The 22,634-nt window shown below is 40.0% G+C and overlaps 1 protein-coding gene across 2 annotated transcripts in view; it reads left to right on the top strand.

The window, feature by feature from the left end:
- Nucleotides 1-4,131: 4,131 nt before the first annotated feature.
- Nucleotides 4,132-22,634, top strand: part of PKN2 (protein kinase N2) — a 120,429-nt gene continuing 101,926 nt past the window's right edge. For both annotated transcript variants that reach the window (XM_056123176.1, XM_056123175.1), the window contains exon 1: nt 4,132-4,261. In XM_056123176.1, coding sequence (XP_055979151.1) covers nt 4,214-4,261 — 48 coding nt within the window. In that variant the 5' untranslated portion in view covers nt 4,132-4,213. The remainder of the gene's footprint in view (nt 4,262-22,634) is intronic.

The raw sequence follows: 22,634 nt of genomic DNA, 5'->3' as shown, positions 1-22,634 counted from the left end.
GAGAATGATTACATATGTTTTACTAATTACATGTTTTGTCATTTCTAAAGATCATTAAAATATCACAGTATTTATAAAAAAAATTTATAAATGACTCGTGATATAATCCAGGTATTTTGCTTTTTTTTTTGACATTCATCAAAACAACAACAACAGAAAAAGCCCTCTCTTTATTGGTAAGATAAGTTAGAACATAACAGAGTAAATTGTATTTAGGAGACCCTAAAATCATTTGCAAGTAGGTAAATACAACATATGTGGAATCAAAATGAGTTTTCATTAAAACTCTTCAAGTGTAACTCAGAGGGATAGTATAGTGGGTAGGGCACTTGCTCTGCACACAGTCAACCTGGGTTTGATCCCCTGTCTCCTGTATGGTCCCTGGCATCACATATGGTCTTCTCAGCACCTCTTTGGGTAATTTCTGAGTAACCCCTCGTGGTTTAAAAAAAAAAAAAGCAAAAAGTAAAAAAAAACAAACTTTCAAATATGCTTCAGTTTGATAAATATTTTTCACATTCTATTGATTTCATTTTTCCCAGGGTTGAATAATAATTTTTAGTTTAAACTAATTTACTGTTTAAACTACATTTTTCAATTGTCACATTTATTATATTGTTGGCATTCCTTTTTTTTGCAGTGTACTGCTTTCTGCAGCATACCAGCATACCAAATTTCATCAGTTATTCCTTTTATATGTATGTGACTTTTATATGACATATAAATTTAGGGTAAATATTTGTAGAATTATAAATATGTAAATCTTGAAGTTTTTTTTCTAAGTAAAATAGTTGGGGCAATGATTTTTCAATTTAGATGATTCTATTTTAAATTTCTTATAGCAGCATCAAATATTTTAAACCAAGCAATGGGCTGGTAACTAGAGGTTTTAAGTTTTACTCTTTCTGCCAATGAGTGGGTTTGGAGCAATAGCACAGCAGTAGGGGGGTTGCCTTGTGCGCAGCCAGCCCTGCTGAGCTGGGTTTGATTCCTCTGCCCCTCTCAGAGAGGCCTCTCGGAAAGCCCAGCAAGCTACCGGGAGTATCTGGCCCACACAGCAAAGCCTAGCAAGCTACCCGTGATGTATTCGATATGCCAAACACGGTAACAAGAAGTCTCATGATGGAGACATTACTGGGCCCGCTCGAGCAAATCAATCAACAATGGGAGGACAGTGCTGCCACTGAGTAAAAAATACTACTAACCTTCTATTTTGTTAAATTGTGGTTTTCTTTCACAAGTTAGGCTAATAGATATTGGAAGTCCAGTCAGATCTAAGATTAAATATTGCTAAAACGTGAATACTTTTTTCTCTTACAATTAAATATTTTCCTTACATTTAAATTTATCTTTAAAAGAATTATCATAATCTATATAAATTCTTACAAAGATCTTTTTTTATTTTACCATTTTTTGTTTTGTTTTGTAATTTGGGGGGCCACACTTGGCTGTGCTCAGGGCTTACTCCTGGCTCTGCACTTGGGATTCACTCCTGGTGGGCTGTGGAGGGGGGAAGGGCGGGCGCCGGTACATGGGGTGCCTAGGATTGAACCTAGGTTAGCTGCGTCCAAGGCAAGCACCTTACTCACTGTGCTGTCTCTCCGGCCCCATTCCCACCATTATTAAGTACCTACTATGTGCATGTAAGATGTCTCAAATCTGTTCTGCAGTAAGACAGGACAAAAACTCCCAGAATATGTCTGTCTGTACTGCCTGCACTTTAAGGCACTGAACTGTACCCTAACAATCATACTTTTTTTTTTCCATTTTGGCTTTCAGGATCATAGGTAAAGGTAAAGGTAAAGGCCCTCCCGTTGATCGTCGATTTGCTCGAGCGGGCCCAGTAACGTCTCCATTGGAGACTTTATTGTTACTGTGTCTGGCATATCAAATACTCTCAGTAGCTTGCCGGGCTCTCCGAGAGGGGCGGAGGAATCGAACTCGGGTAGGCTATGTTGGCCGCTTGTAAGGCGAACACCCTACCCGCTGTGCTATCGCTCCAGCCCTAGGATCATACCTGGCGATATTCAGGTATGAATATCATACCTGGATCATACCTGGCGATATTCAGGTATGAATATCATACCAGGATATTCAGGTATGAATATCATACCAGGATCATACCTGGCGATATTCAGGGATTATTTCTGGCTTTACACTCAGGAATTACTACTGGTGGTACTTGGAGGACCATACATGAAGCTGAGGTTTGAACCCACATTGGCTGCATGCCACTGTACTATTGTTTCAACCCTAATCATAATATTTTAAGTTGTGCATATTTTCATCAAACCATGTATGATATATATTTAAATGCAGTACATTCCTGACAATTCATGCCTATCATTTAGAATTGCATTACAGTAGTTTCGGTATTCCAAAAGACTGCTGCCCCAGGGACAAGGACTCTTAATCTGTTATCCAGTGGCCTAAGAATACTGTCTTTGAATCTGCTAACCAGGAAGGTCAATTAGATCCTGGCTTTCCAAGTGTTGTTATTCCTTATATCTTAATTACTCTCAGCCAAAGCAAGTCATGCGATATTTAAACACACACACACACATTCTCTCAGGGACCAGGTTTTACAGTGGATGAGACACTCGCCTTGCACGCGAACAACCCACCCAGGTTCGGTTCTCAACATCCCATATCGTTCCCCAAGCACCTACAAGAGTAACACAGGAGTAATTCCTGATGGCAGAGTCAGAAGTAATCCCTGAGAATTGACGGTGTGACCCCCCCCAAACAAAAACAAAGGCAAAAATTTTCTCTATCTCAATATACTTTTAAGATGACAGGACTAAGCCCTTCTCCGGGTAGCTAAATAGTCATCTACGACTTTCTCCAAGTCGTAGCTTAAATAAAGGCATTTTACCTCAGCCTCAGGCAATCAGTACACAGACAATTACTAAAACATCCGACCCTGTCCTTTTTAAGCCAAACTTAGCAGGCGACTTTAACCTGTGTTACAGTACTGTAAGTTACTAAGTGATAGGTTGCTTAGGTGTTTGTTACACAAGAAAAGTCTAACTCTCTCTTTCTCCTCCCCCACCCCATCCTATTCCTGGGGCTGATGTGATCGCACATCCTTCCGTTAAATTCAGTTAAAACCATTCAAGAAGGCAGTTAATGCAATTCTAAACTCAGTGGAATTCTCCAGTCCAAGTCTCGCTGGCGCTCAGGGTGATAAAGGCATCCTCGAGGCTGTTCTTTTTCCAAGTTCGGAGGAACCCGGAGCTCCTTCCTTGCAAAGGAGAGAAGACAGGCCAGTGGAGCCAAGGCTCTGGCTGCGCGCGGGAGAGGCACGAGCACAGTGGCGGGACAAGGGGCAGGGCAGACTAAATCCCTGGAGGAAATGGGCGCCCCGGGAATAAGTTCTGGGGTCTGAGTACCCCCCTCCCCCTTAGGCTCGCAGTCTGGCAAGAAAAGAGAAAGTGACGGGGGTCGGGGGTCGGGGATCCGGGATGTGAGGGTGACGGGGTGGAAAACAAGAACATGCAGAGCCGAGAGGAAAGGGGCTCCCGGATCCCGGCAACGTCCGTCCGGCGCTCGGACGCAGCAGGAAAGCGGGCGTGCGTCTGCTCCTTCCTTTTCCCGCCTCCCGTGAGACGCGAGCCCAGGCCTTTCCCCTCGTTTTCACCCCGGCCGCGTAGAGAGCCGCCCCGCCCCCACCGCCGCTCCCGCCCTCGGGTACCCCCCCAGGTCCTCCTCTTCCTACTCCGCCCGGCGGGAGGCGGCGGCCGCGGCAGTCACGTGTCCCGGCTGCCGTCAAGCGCGGCCGCTTTTGCGACGCGGTGACAGCCAAAGGGTGCGACAGGAGGCGGTGCCCCCGCGGCCCGCAGCGCCCGGGACCCAGAGACGCGAGGCGGCTCCTGGCGTCGCCCAGAGGGAGCGACTGAGCTAGCCGAGTTGGGCGCGGGCGGGCGGCGAGGGGGAGCCCGCTAGGAGTGCCCTGGCTCCCCGCCGCTCTCCATGATCGGGGTGAAATAAGCCGCGCCTCCAGCAGGGGCTGCGCCTCCATGACTCCCTAAGGTTTTGTGTGTGTGTGTGTGTGTGTGTGTGTGTTTTTCCCCTTGTTCCCCCCACCCCCCCACCTCCCCTTTCTCTCCCCGCTCCTCACCTCCCCCCCCCCCCCAACCCGGGCTCCGTCCCGCCTTTCTCCGCTTCGCCAGCGGCCGCCGCGTCCCGGTGCCGAGTCCCAGCTCGGAGTGCAATGGCGTCCAACCCCGAACGGGGGGAGATTCTGCTCACCGAGCTGCAGGTAAGGGCCGCGGCCCGGAGCGAGGGGCGCGGGCCGGGGAACCGGCGGGCAGAGTAGTGCGGCGCTGGGGGGCCGCGCCCCGAGCCCGCCGAGCGCGGAAACTCTGGGATGTCACTCGGGCGCGGCGCGGTGCCCGGAACGCCGTGGCGGAGGAGACCCCCCCCACACACACACACCCCACACCCCCCATCTCGTCCCTGCTTGCCGCCCCCGCCCCTCCCGCGGACCGCGCTCCCCGGACTCCTTTGAATGACTCGCGAGCCGCGGGCTCGTCCCTCCCCTTCTCCCCGGCGGACGGCGCACAAAGAGCGCCCCCCGAGCTCCCCGTCGCCCCCCTCGCCGCGCTCCCCAGTTGCCTGCCCCGCCGTTGCCCAGGTGGCCGGGTCCTTCTCCCTCCACCCGGAGACCGAGTCGCCTGCCCTCCCTGACGGTCCCGAAGAAGAGCGATGGGATGGGGAGGCTGGAGGGGGTGGGGGTGGGGAGATCTGGTCCCTCGCCGCCCCGCGCCCCGCTCGGATCGGGAAAGTCGGATGCTGATGCTTTTTCAGACTTTCATTTTCCCTCCCCGGTTCCATCCGAGTAGGAGCCGCCAGAGTTGTTTACGAACCCGAGCTGGAGCGCGGCGGAGCTCGCTGGGGGGGAAAGGTTGGGCCCCGCGCGCCTTGCAGAAGGGGTGGAGGACGGAAAAGGTGCCACGATGGGTTGGGTCCGACCCTAGCAAGAACGTTCCTGCCCTTTCCCAGCGCAGCGGCCCGGGGATGCAGGCGCCTTTTCTGTGCTTTTGATCTCTGATGTGTGCAGCCTCAGTTGGGCTAAGTTTTCTTGACTTTGTAGGGTCCCAGAAATGTTGACATCTGGATTAAAATTTTCATGCTTTTTTTTGTTTTGAACTTTTTTTGAACTTAAAGTCTTGTTCGTTTTTATCTGCCTATTGGAAGATTCAAACGGGAATTAAAGAAACACCAAAAATGTTACATATACATTTCCTTTTTGTTCTCTGGGCAGTTTTTTGTTTATTTTTCCCTCCAGACACTGAGTTTAGAAACTGAAGGCAAGATTATTGATGTCGAAATAAGCTTTGCAAAACTACTTTTTTAGAGTTCTTGCTATTTAAGTATATTTTTGAATAGATCTCTATCAGCTTGGTTTACTATGCAGTTAGATGTAAAGGCGTTCTTATAATATTTGATATTTCCTTTACAGAAGTAGATTTCAGTAATTATAAATGCACTGTTGCAAGTTCGGAAGAATAAGAGCTTCATATCATTAAATATGTAGCCCTATAGTATTTTACTTGGCCTTTCACAAGATCTTAATAGCACACCATATTTGCTGACTTAGTGGAATGTATTGCTTTATTAATTTACTTGAGCTTTAAAAAGAAGCTTGTGGCATATTGGAACTATTTTACATTGCTTAGGCTTAAAATATGTTAAGCATATTTTGGTTTTGATTGAGAAAAAGGCATTGACTAGCATTTTTATTTCATTGGATCACAAACTGGTATAGAGTAACTATCAAATTTATCTTGAGAATCACTTTTTAGAAGTTTCTAAATAAATGCTTTTAGTTGGAAAGTTGTTTAAGACGGGTTTCTAATGTTTCTTGGCAGAAAAGATTTTAAGTATTTAAAAGTAAGTTATGTAGCAATTTTTGATGTGTTAAGAAATGTTACTTTTCCTGTCTGGTCTACAGATTACTTTGTATCATTCCAGTGTTCCAGTGCTACAAGTCTACTTTTAGTAACATCCGTTTTTGCATAGAAACATTGTATATTCAGTATATTATTTTGTTCTGTTTTGTCTTTGTTGTGGGAACCCCATCTGGTGATGCTGGACTGGGTTCTCTCCTGGCAGTGCTCAGGGGACCCTGTGGTATCAAGGTGTGGACCTGGGCTCTCACATGCTAAGTGGCATTCTTGCCCACCAGCTCCTCTTGCTGCCTCCCTGGCCCATTGGAAAGTATTTTCCAAATTATATTGCAGATTTTGAGCATATTTACATGAGCTGAAATTGGCTTAATAATAACCCTTGATTGTGGAAAGACAAACCAAGAAAGTCTAAAACCACAGTATTTGTCCTGTTAATTACTGTAACATTTCTATTGAGTAATGTTTCTAACTCTTACTGGTAGTTTAAGAGGCTTATTCAACAAGGAAGCATTAATAAACCACACACACTTTGATGGCTACAAGTTTAAATGTGTAAGGAAGAATGTTTGGTATAGTAAAAATTAAATTAGGCTATTTGAAAATATAAATTTAATTGGCAATTTCTAATTTTTATCTCGTAAGTAACTTATACCATGTAATTTATATCTTTATTTCAAGAGTATTATTAAATTTAGATATTTCAGTGAGGCTAAGGAAACTTAAAGCTTATTTCCAAGGGAACTGGAATAATAAAAATAATTGAAGGACTCTCAAAATTAAATGTTGATCAGAGCAATAGTACTACAGGTAGGTTGCCTGCCTTGTATGCAGCTGTCCCAGGTTCAGTTTCTAGCACCATATCTGGTACCCTGAACCCTTCCAGGAGTGATCACTGAGTACTGCAGGGTATGGCCCAAAATACTACTACTACTACTAGTACTACTAAAATGTTGGCTATAACAATAACTTTGTATAATGTAGATCCAACAATAATTTTGTATAATGCAGACCCAATATTAAACAGCATATTAAAACTTATTGATGACTTGTCATCAAATACCTAAAAAAGGTTTAGGCTGGGAATCTTAAACTTCCTGCTCAACAGAATTTATTTTGATAGAGATAATTTGCTGAAAGTAGCTAGAAGGTTGTGGGAGGTAACCTTAAATTACAGAGATTAATTTGAAGGTACATTGGTTGGGTATCTACTAAAGCTAAATTCATAGACTTAGACAACAAGATCGAGTTTCAGTTGTCGCAGAGTACAGTGAACACATATTGACCATTTGCGGGAAGTCAAACATTGTTCTTGGTACCCTCTACATTTTATTTTTCACACTGCTGTGACATGTTATTCATTTTACAAATGAGAATTAATGTTATTTGTGAAGTAACATTTAAAAACTGCTAGACTCAGTGGAGTTAGCTTCAAGGGCTGTGATGCATGTCCAACATATATAAGGCCCTGAGTTCCATCCCTTGCACTCCATGGCCACTCAGGTACCCTCATAAATAAATAAAAATAAAAGATGTTAAGTAAACTGTTCATGGTAGAATTCACAAGTATTTGACATCTCTGAGTTTGAATTGAAAGTTACATATTTCCTACTACACCATTATTTAAGCTTTCTGTGGACTTGTTAATATATTGTGTTGCACATTCCATCCTTCACAGATAGGTAAACTTTCTAAAAATTGGGTAAAAATTAACCTGCCTGAGAAGACTTTAATATGAACTGTATATTACTTGCTATGTTCTTCTTTAACAGCAGTTTCTTTTAGTCCTATTTTGTAGTCTATAATTTGACCTTATTACAGTATTGCAAATAAGGTGTAATAGCCTATAAAAAGTAACAGTTAAAAAGCATCTTTGCAGTTTTTCTTCATTTACTAATTACTCTTATGAATATTGTCACATACTTGCTCAGACACTTCCCAAATTCCTGTATTTTCTGTTGATGGTCCATAACCTTTGCATTTTTAAGATCACGCATAACCAAATTGTTTGGCTTTTAGTAAGTACTCAACATATTGATGAAGACTCATTTTGCCACCCAAGATGAGAAATGTTCTGACAGGTACAAAGAAGTTGAATATAATCACTGACATAAAAATTACATGTTTCAGTGGAGGTCAGAGTGATAATACAGCAAGGTGTTTGCCTTGCGCGCACCCAACTTAGTTTTGGTTCCCGGCACCACATTTGGATCTCTAAGCTTTCCTTAGGAGTCACTCCTAAATACAAAGCCAGGAATAAGTCCTGAACACATCATGGTGTGGTTTCAAATCACAAAAAATAGAAAAAAGATATGTTGGGCCAGAGAGGTAGCTGTGTGGGTAGTGTGCATATTTTGCGTTTGTGAAACCCATCCATGTTCAATCCCTAACACTGCATCTTCCCTTGAGCATTTCTAGAAGCAACTGCCAAGCCACCTGATGTGACTCAAAAGTTTTAATTAAAAAAAAAAGACCAAAAACCAACCCCTGCTTGGTTTAATTTGCATTTAAATTTATGTTCCAGAGATATTCCCTTTAAAAATTCAGTGACTATTTCTGCATTCTTATTTTGGTACATCTCCATACAACACACTAGAAAGTGAAGATCTCTCTAGTCACATCAAGATGGTTGTAAGTGGGTTGTAATAATACACAAGAGAGGATTTTACAGTTTTTCCAATATTCGAATATTTATTGTAAAAATTTTGCAAAATGCAGAGAGATGTAAAAGAAAATAGAAGATTGTGATAGTTCTGTCATCAGAGGCAAATGACCACTTTTCTGACTTTTATCTCTTAAAGCACTTAAGTCCATTTCCTCTTTTTTCTTCCTTTATTATATTTTACCTGTTAAAATTTTATTTATTTATTTATTTATTTAGGCTTTTGGGCAACACTTGCATGGGGATGTACCAAAATAAGAATGCAGAAATAGTCACTGAATTTTTAAAGGGAATATCTCTGGAACATAAATTTAAATGCAAATTAAATGCAACACGTGGCAGTGCTTAGGGTTTACTCTGTGCTCTGCACTCAGGAATCACTCCTGGCAGACTCAGGGGATCATATGGGATGCTGTTGATTCAACCTGGTTCGACCGCATGCTTTCTCAACTGTACCATCTCTATGGCCCCTACTTACTAGAATTTTTTTAAAAAATGTTCATAAAGTTTCAAGGTCGAAATAGTTATATGAATGGAGAAAGTTGCCACAGTTACTAAGATTGATTGATCTAATCAGCTTTATTGGCTTGTCTAATGTAATCACAAAATATTTTTATATTTAGTCTGAGTTGCGTTACTAAAGTGGTGAATATAGAATGAATTTAGTTACAGACTAATTGCTTTTGTATTAGTTTATTACTAAAACTAATAATGACTAATAGGAGAATAATACTTAGCATCAGCTGAATAGGAAATCGGTTTTAGTGTGGTTTTATATTCCATGTATCTATCATTGTCATAAGCATCATGTCATTATTTGCTACTCCCGGCTGATTAAGAGCTAGAAATTTTAAGATACATATGTTTTTATGTTTTGTTTTCTACCCATTCTGTCTCTTACCCAACCTCCTTTTATCCAAAGTAATCATGGTGAGGAGTTCTGTGCTCAGTCTCATTTTCTTTATAGTTTGGTTGGATACATAATTCTAAATGGCTCTCTTTTTATTTTCAAATGGTAATTTCATACTTGATTTTTTTAACCTATTATTGCTGATTCCTTCATATAATAACATGTTGCAATAGACAACTCATTTTGATTTCTATATATTTCATTGAGTAAAATCATCTTTTTTCATGTTGGATATTTGAGTACCAATTCACTTGTTCTTTCTTGGGGATTTGGTTACTTTCTGATTTTTTGCATTTGCTCCTAAGGACATTCTGTTCACTTATTTTATTGTTTATATGCAGGAGTTTCTATCATGAACATAGGAGTAGAATTACTGTCTACATGGTAGGTGAATGAACAGACGTACATTTTCAATATGATTGTACCAGTCTCTATTAACAGTATATCCCTTGAGTATTCCTCTGCATTTGATAGTCATTTACATTTTACATCAAAGTATAAAATACTTTCTCATTTTGGTCCTGATTTACATTTCCCTGATTCAGAAAATTTCTGTTTATGGGTCTTTCATTTACTCTTAAGTGAATTTAGCGTTCATGTCATGTCTATTTTTTTGTTTCTCTTATTTTTGCCATGCCAGCGATCGCATACAAAGCATTGCTGTATCACTAAGCACATACTAGACCCTCTATATGTATGTTCCATTTCAATCCTTCGTTTCCGATATGAGTGTCTTCTCTCAGTTTGTAAATTGTCTTTCTTTTAAGGGGACTTGTATGAGGCACAGTTTTAAGCATTTTACTTTTATCATGTATTGAGAATTGTTTATAGCATTGTGATCAGCAAACCTGTACATGAGATCTATTATGGGTGGCATGAATGACTTGTATTCATCTGAACTAGGTTTGATCCCTGGCACTGCATCCCTAAGTGTGCCAGGAATGATCCCTGAACTTGGAGCTCTGAGTAAGCTCTCAGAACTGCCCAGGTGTGGCCCAAAAATCAAAATCAAAAAATCTGCTGTGGATTTTGTGTGGAAAAGCATAAAAACTGAGTTTGTGCCTCATAAAGTCATAAACTGTCCAAATGAACAGCCATAGAAAATTATATAAAATATTTTGTTGCTTAACCATGTTAGTACTTTAAATGTTAGATGATTATTACTTATTTACATTCTGTTCTTGTTTGAAGGATAGTTTAATTATGGTATAGAATTATGCAAAAGTTATGAAAAATATTTTTCACAGAATTTGCTAATGTTTACAAAGCTAGAATTCTCAGTGCAGTTTTTCTCATAGCTACATAAACTTTTTTGTTTGCTTTTTTTTTGAGCCACAACTGATGATTTTCAGGGGACCATACATGGTGCCAGGGATGGTGCCAGGGATAAACTTCGGTTGACCATCTCCTAGGCAAGCTTCCTACCCACTGTACTATCTCACCAGCTCTGCTATATTCACTGTTGCTGAAACACATTATCATTCCAGCCAATTTTTAAAAAAAATGTTTTTGATTGCTTTTTATTAAAAATTTTTTCTTCTGGGGCTGGAGCAATAGCACAGCGGGTAGGGCGTTTGCCTTGCACGCAGCCAACGTGGCTGACACAGGTTCGATTCCCAGCATCCCATATGGTCCCCCGAGCACTGCCAGGGGTGATTCCTGAGTGCATGAGCCAGGAGTAACCCCTGAGCATTGCCGGGTGTGATCCAAAAAGCAAAAAAAAAAAAAAAAAAAAAAATTTTTTTCTTCTGAATTTGAAAGATAGTCACCTACATTTTCCACTGGGAGATTGAAGTTGTTTGGGTTTCTGGTTTTGTTTTTTTTGTTTGTTTGTTTGTTTAAGTATAGTTGAAATTTGAATTCTGGATTAAAATAATAGTCTGTTTTTTAAAAATTTCTTTATTTTGGGAGGGGGTCACATCTAGTGATGCACCGGGGTTACTCCTGGCTCTGCACTCAGGAATTACCCCTGGTGGTGCTCAGAGGACCATATGGGATGCTGGGAATCAAACTGGAGTCCACCACGTGCAAGGCAAATGCCCTACTTGCTGTGCTATTGCTCCAGCCCCTAATTTTTTAAAAATATCTAGTAATGTATCTTATGTAATATAAATTTAAAGTAGAACATATTTCTGCTTTTGATATAGAAACATTTCAGCCTTATTAAATTATTAGTATCTCACTTTTTCCCCTTACAATGCTAGTTAGTGGGGTGGGGGAAGGGCAGTTTTCTGAATCTTGTGTCAGTGTACCCTTAAATCAATCTGTAAACTCTATTACATTCCCTAATTGTTGCTCTAAACATTTACATTTTTGTTTGTCTGTTTGGAGACCACACCCTGTAATGGGGGTTGCTCCAAGTAAGTACTAGGGCAACCCAGGACCGCATTCCTTAACCCATTGAGCAGTTTCTCCCCTTGTCTTTTTGTTTTCAGCAAATCACTACTGACCTAACCATTCCCTGTATAGAATGATTCATAATGTTCAACAGTGAGTTTCCTCAACTTTTCTTTGGGGTGGGGGCACACCCAGCAAAGCTCATGGCTTACCCCTAGCTCTATGCTCAGGAATCATTCGTGGTGTGGCTCAGAGGACCATAAAGGGTCCCAGGGATTGAACCTGGGTTGGTGGAGTAGTGTGCAAGGCAAGTGCCCTACCTGCTATACTGTTTCTCTGCCCCATCTAAACTTGTCTTTAAGAATTTTTTTTTCCTTTTTGGGCCACACCCAGCGATGCTCAGGGGTTACTCCTGGTGCTGCACTCAGAAATTACTGCTGGCAGTACTTGGGGGACCATATGGGAAGCCAGGAATTGAACCCAGGTCAGCCACGTGCAAAGCAAATGCCCTATCTGCTGTACTATGGCTCCGGCCCCCAGGATTTCTTAGGATTTGGGGCATAATTAATGTTCTTGTCCAATATTAAAGAAAAATTGTTTGACATTGCTAAGGCTATAGACTTACTTTCCTGGATTTCTGCTTCCTGTAGAATGTTCTGTTTCACTCTTGTAGGATAGGGATTGCATTCTTCCTTGATTCTGCACTCAAAAATTATTCTCCAAAAACATCAGTGACCACCTTATTACCTGAGTATTAGGGGCAATTGATTCTGCTTCATTTTCCTAAAAAAGTTTTTAAATTGAGCTTCTGGACCCTCTTATCATTATTATTCTTTTTTGCTTTGTTTTGTTTTTGGTGGCCAGAACCCAGGGCCTCACACATACAGGGCAAGTGCTGTGCAACTGATCTGTATCCTTAGTCCCTAGATATTTTTCTTTTACCTGTATCTTGTTTCTTTTGATAATTCCTTTCTAAATTTAAATTTTCTTCCTGTTTCTATTCTGTTTCCTTATCTATTTTATTCTTCAGATTAACCACCAGCAATAATTATATCTTTTATCATGGTAGTTGGAAATAAAATCCTTTTTTAATTTGATATGGAAAATATGAATTTATAGCTCTGTAGTGCCTAACTTCTTATATTATGACTTGGGATCTTATGTAGGTGGCATAACTGAATGTGAGGATCTTGTAAAATTAATATGTTTATGATTCATTATCCATAAATGTTTTATTTGTGTACCTTTTTTATGTGCTTATACACATAGGTTGTGTGAAAATTTCTCAGGCTAGTACAGGGGTTGAGGTACTTGCATTACAGGTGGCCACACATGGTTTAATCCCCAGCACCATACAGTCCCTGATCACAGAGTCAGGAATAAGCCCTTAGCACTGCCAACTGTGTCCAGACTTCCCTCCATTCCCAGATTTCTCGGGCTAATAGGGATAGGGTGTAGAAAAAGTTGAGAAGCCCTGGTGTTGTGCTGTTCAGCACCATCTCCTCAGTTTTAAGCTTCTCTCTTAGCAGCTGGCTGCCTGGTAGGAATTTGGGAGGCCTTGCTATTAGTCACACTGGTAGCTCACATGCACAGCACATGCTACACGTTATACATGGTGGTGAACCCTGATAACTTCTTGGCAAGTCACACACCCATTTTATTTATTTATTTATTTATTTATTTATTGTGTAGGAGTACTACTATTTATTCAGCCACTGATTAGCTGATTGAATTGTGCATGAACTCCACCTTACTTTTTTTTTCATTTTTTATAATTTTATTTATTGAATCACTGTGAGAGCAGTTACAAAGCTTTCGGGTCTAAGTCTCGGTCATACAACAAAACACCCGTACCTTCACCTGTGCCCATTCTCCACCACCCAAAACCCCAATATACCCCCACCCCACACCCTCCCTCTACCTGTGGGGCAGATGATTTCCACATTACTCTCTCTCTACTTTGATCACATTCAATATTTTGACACCAGACCCACCATTATTATTTGACATTTTACCCCAACACTCAGATCTGTTGAAGAGGCAACAGTAGACAGTTTATTTTCTATTGCTGGTTATGAATAACATATGAAGTTGCGTGGCTGCAGTAGTGTCTGCGTGATTTTGAAATTCCGAAATTGTAATACTTAAATCTGTAGGGATTTCTGCCAAAACCTGCTGGGTTCTGAGATTTGCTACTGAGTCTCTGGGATCATGGCTGTTACGCAGCTTAATCTGGAGACAGAAAGGCTGTTTGTGGGCGATGACTTGGGGTCTCATTGGGGTGGGGAGGACATGACCGGCTACACCCCATCCTGTGAGGCCCTGTGTGTCTCGTCACTGTGGGCCCAAACCTGACTGTCCAGTGTCCTCTGGAGGATGGTGGTCACCAGGCCGCCAAGGGGAACAGGCCAAGGCACGAAACATATTCCCACCTGGGTTGGCCCAGCACTAGTAACCTACTGCAGGAACAGGATGCATTTCTACCAAAAGCCGCTGGATTTTGAGATTTGTTTCTGAGTCTCTGGGATCATGGCCGTTAAGCAGTTCAATCAGGGACCAGAGAGGCCATGCCTCCAATTATATAGCTGAGCTGGAGGTGGTTTGTGGGTGTGTTTCCCACATACCTAACTTCTGGCCGTTTACTTTCTTGGTAAGCTTTGCCCCAAGTTTTTGGGGTCTGGCCAAAGGCGCAGCAGCAATTTTGGAGTATCTGGAAGTCTGAAGGCACCATCAGGCTGCTGATGCACTCGCCTCACAGGTACAGATTGACCTGCTGGCAGCACCATACCCCCCACACCCCCATTTTAAAAATCAAAGACTGAGTCAGCTAAGTAAGTTGAATTTTTATGGAAAACTACAGAAATACATCACAACCCAGACGTAGAAGGTAAAGCTCTGAGGACTAGACAGAAAACTAAAAGCTACCTAAAGACTATCTTCTTTCCCTCTGGGGCTTCGTAGCCTCTTGTATTTAAGTATATGTAAGACTTTATATTTACTCTGTATGCCGGTTTTTTTTTCATGTTTTCCAAAATGACACTCCTAAATACTGAATTTACACTTACTCTACAAGTCTGGTGCCCGAAGCTAAGTGACTCATTTATTCTAAGTGATTGGATGAGATCTGATTTGCCCCATATAGAATAAGTGCCCTGGTGTTCGACTTATAGGACAGAGTTCTCAATATTTATGTGTACTAGGACACCTTGTTAATTAGGAATAGGAATATTCTCTGAAAGGAACTTTTTATAGATTGAGGAAAGACTTCTGCTTAAACCCACTTAGTACCTTTCCATTAAATGGATTAAAATAGATTAGACCTTCTATTATCTAACTAACCCTTGTAAGTTTTGCCAGATTTTCCTCTCCATGTATATATACTGTCAAAGTAAACTATTTTCAGTTCTTGGCAATACACTCCCTACCCCCCTCGGTCTTTGCATATATTGTTTTCTAACTTGCAGAATATTAAAATTGATCATGTTCTGGGGAAGCTTTTTATACGTAGTATGCTCTTAGGTTTCTTTTTTCTTTTTTCCTTTCTGGACATCTGGGGGTTCTCCCAAGCAGTGCTCAGGATTCCCCAGGGGTCATACCCAGTACATACACCTATCCTGTCACTAATTGTATATATGAATAGATTTATGTCATGTTATAAGAAGAATTGGTCATGTAACATTAATTGGCAAATTCATCTTTTTTTTGTATTTTCTGTTATTGCCTATCACTCTGCATCACAATTATTAAATATGTTTAATTGCTTTACAGCTGGCTGTATTTGGATCCTCTTTGTCATTTGGACCATTACAGTGTCCAGATATTATCCCACAACCTAGTCACTATCCTGCTTATTTAAATGTTGTACAATTACTCAGATGTAACTGATGAGGAGCTGAAGCAGTAGTTCAGTAGGTTAGCATGCTTGCATGCGTTACATGCAGCTGACCCAGTTCAATCCTTGGCACCCTATATGGTCTCTTCTGCCGGTAAGGAGTAATTCCTGAGCACAGAGCCAGGAGTAAGCCCTGTCACTGCCAGGTATAGCAACAAATTAGTGACTTGTGCCTGTGAGGTTTCTTAGCTTATACTGATTTCTTAGCTTAGTGTGAAAGACTTCTTTGTTGTAGTCTTTAGATGCCCTTTAATTTGTTTTATATAAGCACCAATTAGTAAATTTGCCTAACCTATTCTTGCTATGAGGCAGTGGTGTTTCAGGGCCGAAATTTAGAGTCTACTTTTTATTTTTTTTAGTTTCCACTAGTAATGTGTAATATTTTCAAAACTTTCATGGCTTATTTACTATCTCTTGACATTCTCATGTGTCATGTCACCATTATATCGCGTTGTCTTGTGGTATTCATATCATACCTTATTTTCTGTGCTTTACAGCTTCAAATCCTTGAGTAGAAAAAAAAAAGCAGTTGTTTTCATCGTTTATCCCTTTAGTTCTGAGCAAAGAAACTTAAACATATTATTGTGTGTGGAATAAATAATCATCTAAAATCAAAAGGTTTTTTGTTTTTGTTTTTTTGTATGAAGATGAAGTACATCATGTCCATGGTGGTGGGGAGGTGTTGATTTTCTTTAGAGCCACTTGACAGGTCATAATTTTGGTTTTTGATATTATGTCATAGTGATTGAATTCTCCATACCAGATGGCATTTTTTTCTGGGGGCAGAGGGTCATTATTCCCAGTGATGTTAAGGGTTAAGCCTAGCTCTGTGTTCAGACCACTCCCGGTGGTACTTGAGGCTAGAATTGAACCCTGGTTGCCATGTGTAAGATAAGTGTCCTGGACCCACTGTACTCTCTAGCCCCACAGATGGAAAATTTTCTAGAGAAAAACTATTGAAAGAGACCTAGAATAACTTATGGTCACATAATTGGCCCAAACCAAGAGTTATTTGTGGAGAGCAGATTCCTCTTAGCTCATGTGCAGTTTCTCAACCTTTTACCAACTGTGGCCCCTGTCCTTTCAAAGTTGGCTCCTAGTTCTGTTCTGGTAGCCCCCACTTTATGCAATTTTTTAGTCCTCTCGCACTATCATAGAACAAAGGTGCTATATGGCCCCTGGTTGAGAAATGCTACTCTAGTGCCTCTTGGCATTTTCTCTGCCCCTACTTTTTTTCAGACTCATGCCCACTCATATAACACAACTCATCTTCTGTCAGCTCAGGTTCTTGCTCTCATCTTTCACTTTGTACACATCTCTTTCATATCTTCTTGCTCCTCAATAATGCTGATACTTGCAATTTCTTGTGATTGTTCTTAATAACTAATTGATCACAAGGACAAATTTACATTGAAATCTTAAATCATCAAGCTTGAGAAATAATTTGTTGGAGGTTCAGGGAGGCTCAGTGGGACGAAGCACATACTTTGCATATAGAAGCCCCAGGAATCATTAGCTGGGGTTGTGGTTCATTTTATATGAGTATGCGTCTATATAATGATGTAAAATTTGTAGTGTATAAGTTAAAGTGTGAATTATTCTTCATTATGGGATTTTGCCATTTCTCTTTCTCTGTTGAGATTAAAATGTATTTTTTTAATGGTAGGAATACTTGAAATTACTATCTCAGCTGGTGAATAATATATCAATAACCTTATCTGTATCTACCAAATTTCTTTCTTCAGATTTCTTGATGAATAATTTTAAGGACTAATTGGAATCACTGGTCTAGTAATTTGTTTTATGAATCATATGGATTCAGATTTAAGTCATATTTGGTACATATTAACTGTCTGACTTTGTGCCTGCTATTTAACTTCATCAATCAAGTTTTACTTTTATAAAAATTTGAATAATTTCTGACCCAGAGGGTTATTATACATTTAATTGGTGTATATTAAGTGCTTTTCGTGTCAGAGGCAGTTTTTAAGCCTTCCCTTTTTTCAGGTTTACGTTTTGACCGGGTCACCTTTTCCTCTAATTTTTGAGTTGTATGAATGATAGATGATAGGCCTTCTATAGATTTTATGATTTTACTTTGTAGGTAAATTTCTCCCTTTTTTCTTTCTTCTTTGCCCCATAAAGGGGATAATGAGGATAATTCTGAAAAGTGTGTATATTTTTATTATTGTTTCAATTACAAACAATACTGTACTGAAATTAATAATAATTGAAGGAGTCAAACATTATGATCAACTTAATAGGTTTTGCTTTTATTTTAAAATATGGTGTTATTTATATTATAAAATGCATTTTTTATAAATGCATATTTATAAATATGAAGCTGGTAATATAGCTCAACAGGATGAGTGCATACTCTTTTTTTTTTCTTTTTTGGGTTACACCTGGCGATGTATGTACAGGGGTTTCTCCTGGCTCTGCCCTCAGTAGTTACTCCTGGCAGTGCTCAGGGGACCATATGGAGTGCTGGGAATCGAACCTCGGTCGGCTGCGTACAAGGCAAACATCCTACCGCTGTGCTATCTCTCCAGCCCCTGAGTGCATGCTTTTTATGCAGGAGGCTCAGTTCAATTCCTGGCACTTCAGGGTCCACTGCCCGGAGTGACCTCCAAGCACTGATTAGTGAGTAGCTCCTGAACACAGCAACGTGTGGCCCAAGAACCATTTATCAGCATTGTAAATATTGAGCTATAAAACAATTCTGTGATTTCATGAGACTGTTAAAATGAGGCAAAATCATTATTTTGTTCTTTCTCAGCTTTTGGACTTTCATGTATTTGAACTAATGATATATTTGTGTATACATATGCAAAGTCTAAGTGGCATTGCACCAGAAGTAGAAAATCAGATTCATGATAACACATTTCTGAATATTAATCCATTGAAAAATGGATGCAAATTATAATATGTCCAGTTTTTTGTTGCTTGTTTCCTATATAAATGACTTTTTTTATTGCTATGGACACCTTTGCATTCCAGCATCAGAAGAGTGTTGTTTTTAATATTGATTTGGTTGTTCTAGTATATTTATTTGTTGTGTCAAAGAAGCTATCAAAGAAGCATTTAAAGAAACTATAACTAATGAAGGTGAATGTTTCTTTATAGATAACAAGTTTGATTACATTGTAGAGGGCACAATATAAAATTACAAGAATTTTTTAGGTGTCTGGTATGTTTTAGTGACTTTTTAAAAAGCACTCATGTCTTTTATCTTTTAAAGTAATAGCATTTCTCTAAGTTGTTATAGTTTATACCTCTCTACTTATTAAATGACTGAAGAGAGGTAAAGGTTACAGTGATAAGTTTCTTTAAATAAAATGTTTCAAAAACGCCCAAGAATCAACTTTATTTTATTCCTTTTTGCACTTGAGCATTTAACAATTTTCTTAAAATATTATGCTATAATATATTAATACTCTTAATGTTATCAGTGAGACTTAAATACATTCACATGGCTTTATGATGAAAAGAATCTTTATTCTTCATTATCCTTACTTGCCATTCTTGTGCACGCAGAGTTTCATATGAATGACCTTCTAGTTTTTTCTTGCTATGCTCTCTGCCACCTAAGAACTATACTTTCACACTTTTATGAAATTAACTGAAATTAAGTTAGTTTTATAAAGAAGTTAAATATCACTGTACAATTAACAAATAACAGTACATTTAGGGTTTTTCCCCCTGTTCGTCATGCTTGCGCAAGGCCAGTTTTATTGCTTAGTGCATCAAATAACACTGAATTATTAACACTATATTTTAACTCTTAATTAACACTCTATAATTCAACTTTGACTTTGCTCAGTCTAGTCTTGTGACGCTAAAAAAGCATATAATCTGGAGGCTGAAGAGAAATGTAGTGAGTAAAGTGCTTCCCTTGGACACAACTGCCCCATGTTCAATCCCTAAACAAATATCCTGGATAATACAGAGGCCTATTTTAATGTTAAATTTTGACAAGACAGAAAATTCCCTTGTGGGATTATAGAAACAGAATTCATTCATTTTGGGGGGTTTTTTTGGGGGGGAGGGGAGTGGCTTCATACCTGCACTCAAGGATTGTTGGCGTTGTTCATGGGACCCTATGGAGAGCTGGGGATCAAAACCAGGTTGGCTGCATGCAAGGCAAGCGCCCTATCCACTGTAGTATCTCTCTAGCCCAAGTAAGTAATTTTGTTTAAAAGAATAATTGTTGAGCTGGAGAAATAGTATTATGAGTAAGGTTTTGTATGTGGCTGGTTGAGTTGAATACCTGGCATTTCATGCAATCCCCTGGGCCCTGAGGTGTGATCCACAACACAGAGCCAAGAGTAAGCCTTGAGCACAGCTTGGTGTGGCCCTGAAACAAAAACACAAAACAAAAAATAATTGTCTATTTAAAAGACATTTTGCAGTCTTGAGATTTTTGTTCATTTTCTCACTGAAAAGTGTTAAAATAACTTGTACTTTATTAATTTAATTAATTTTGGGAGTTTGGGACCACATTTAGTGTCACTGTTACTGTCCTCCCGTTATTCATCAATTTGCTCGAGCGGGCCCAGTAATGTTTCCATTTTGAGACTTGTTGTTACTGTGTTTGGAATATCGACTATGTCACAGGGAGCTTGCCAGTCTTTGCCGTGCGGGTGAGATACTCTAGGTAGCTTGCCGGGCTCTCCGAGAGGAGCAGAGGAATCAAACACGGCTCGGCCAGGCTGGCTGCGCGCAAGGCAAACGCCCTACCACTGTGCTATTGCTCCAGCCCAAGATAGATTTATATGAAAGGAAAATTGTTCTCTTAAAGATGATTTTTACTATCCCTGTAGTAGAAGCAAATAATAACACTCAGTTCAGGGGAAACTTAACAAACCAGAATTTCAGTTTACTACTTGAATACTAACATTTTGTTTTATCAGATAGTACTCACAGCAAGGTGTTTTATTTATTTTTGGTATAGCAAGGCATATTGTTTGCTTGTTATCATAATCTATTGGAGCAGAAGAATTGTTGATACTACTATAAAATTAGACCAGACACATTCTCTTTATTGAAATAGCTCCCAGAGAAAAATTTTTATTTGTATTATTAAGATCTTTGTAATCAATTCATGACATAGCTACTTTTTACAAAATGGATTTCATTGTTACTGTGGCAACATGGTTACAATTGGATGAATGTTGATGCTTTTCTTGTAAAATGTCCACCAACAGTGAAGACCCTCCACCTCTATCCTATGTCACTTACAGTGTGGCACTTAAAACCATAGATTTTTCTGATCAGACATTGCCAGCTGGACAACAAATGAAAATTTCTTATTCAAGACCTTTCATTTGTATAAAAAAGTGATTTACTAAGGGCTTTCATTGTTAAAAGAATAATGTATCAAAGTGGGACCATTGATTTTTAAATTAAAGGATAATGTATCAAAATAGAGCCTTTAATTTTAAGTGGAATACTTTTCATATCTTTAGGAAATAGATCAGGGCTGAGAGGATAGTACAGCGATTGGACTAGTGTTTGATCTCTAGGGCCTCACTAGCCCTAGAGTCCCCTGGGCACCTCCTGGGTGATCCTGGTAGCCCCCCAGCATCCTTCCCTGAGTAACACTGTTTTTTCATCCTCAGGCACGGAACTGCTGGCCAACTTGAGTACCAGGTGTTGCTGGGAATGACCCTGGCTCCCCTGAAAACTCACAAGGAATACTTTCTCACCTAAAAATAACTGTAGTAATAAAAATAATTTTTAAATATAGTTTAGAGCAAGGGCTGGAGCAATAGCACAGCAGGCACGCAGCTGACCCGGGTTTGATTTCTCCACCCTTCTCAGAGAGCCCAGCAAGCTACCGAAGTATCTCGCCAGCATGACAAAGCCTGGCAAGCTGCCTGTGACATTCGATATGCCAAAAACAGTAACAAGTCTCACAATGGAGACGTTATTGGTGCCCGCTCGAGCAAATCGATGAACAACAGGAGGACAGTGCTACAGTGCTACAGTTTAGAGCAAAATTCTTAACTAGCTTACCATCAGTAATAGGAAAAAGTAAATTAGTGGAGCAGATGAGTATAAAGGGGCAAAATACGCTGGGATGACAGCAACTGCACTACTCATCAGGTCTAGAGGCAGCTGGTAAGATAAAAAAAATTTCTTACCTGTGATCATTTGTTTCTGTGTGGTTCCTTATTGCCTTTTTATTGGGAGATGTATATATTGGTTCAAAGTTTTGAAACTTTTTACCAAGCAAGACATCTTTCTAAGACTGTCTCCTTCACTGCAGTAGTTTATTCTTTTAAAAACATACATTGATGTGTTTATCTAAATCAGGTATTATGTTGAAAACTCTAGTTTTTATAATGCATCATTAGATACTTTTGAACAGCATTATTCTAAAATGTTCCAGGGATGACAGGTAATTATATATCCTTTTGGGTTAACTGGCCAGTATGATAGATAATAGCCAAACATGGTGAGCTATAGTTGAATTGAGGTTAGTATAATTGAGGATCTGCCCCTTTTTGGCAGAGGGTCACACCCGGTGATGCACAGGGGTTACTCCTGGCTCATGCACTCAGGAATTACTCCTGGCGGTGCTCAGAGGACCATATGGGATGCTGAGAATCGAACCCAGGTTGGCCGCGTGCAAGACAAACTCCCTACCCGCTGTGCTATCTCTCCAGCCCGAGGATCTGCCTTTTTAATTCAGTTTTTAACTTAAGTAAATTTAACTTTTGTGACTCCTTAACTGGACTGTGGTATTCTAGAAACCAAATTCAGTTACTGAATGAAAAGCTAAAATATGAATATTTAAATTACATTCAGGACAGCAGTGGAGAAGTGACTTTAAAAATCACAACAATTCTAAATGAATTGAATAGGTAATTTCTATAGATCTTCAGAGGAGGAAGTAGTCACTCGAAGATAAAGTTTAGA

The sequence above is a fragment of the Sorex fumeus genome, unplaced genomic scaffold (assembly GCF_029834395.1).
Source record: "Sorex fumeus unplaced genomic scaffold, SorFum_2.1 ptg000047l, whole genome shotgun sequence".
Lineage (NCBI taxonomy): Eukaryota > Metazoa > Chordata > Mammalia > Eulipotyphla > Soricidae > Sorex > Sorex fumeus.
The sequence above is the reverse complement of the archived record's forward strand: the minus strand, read 5'-3'. Positions and strand labels throughout refer to the sequence as shown.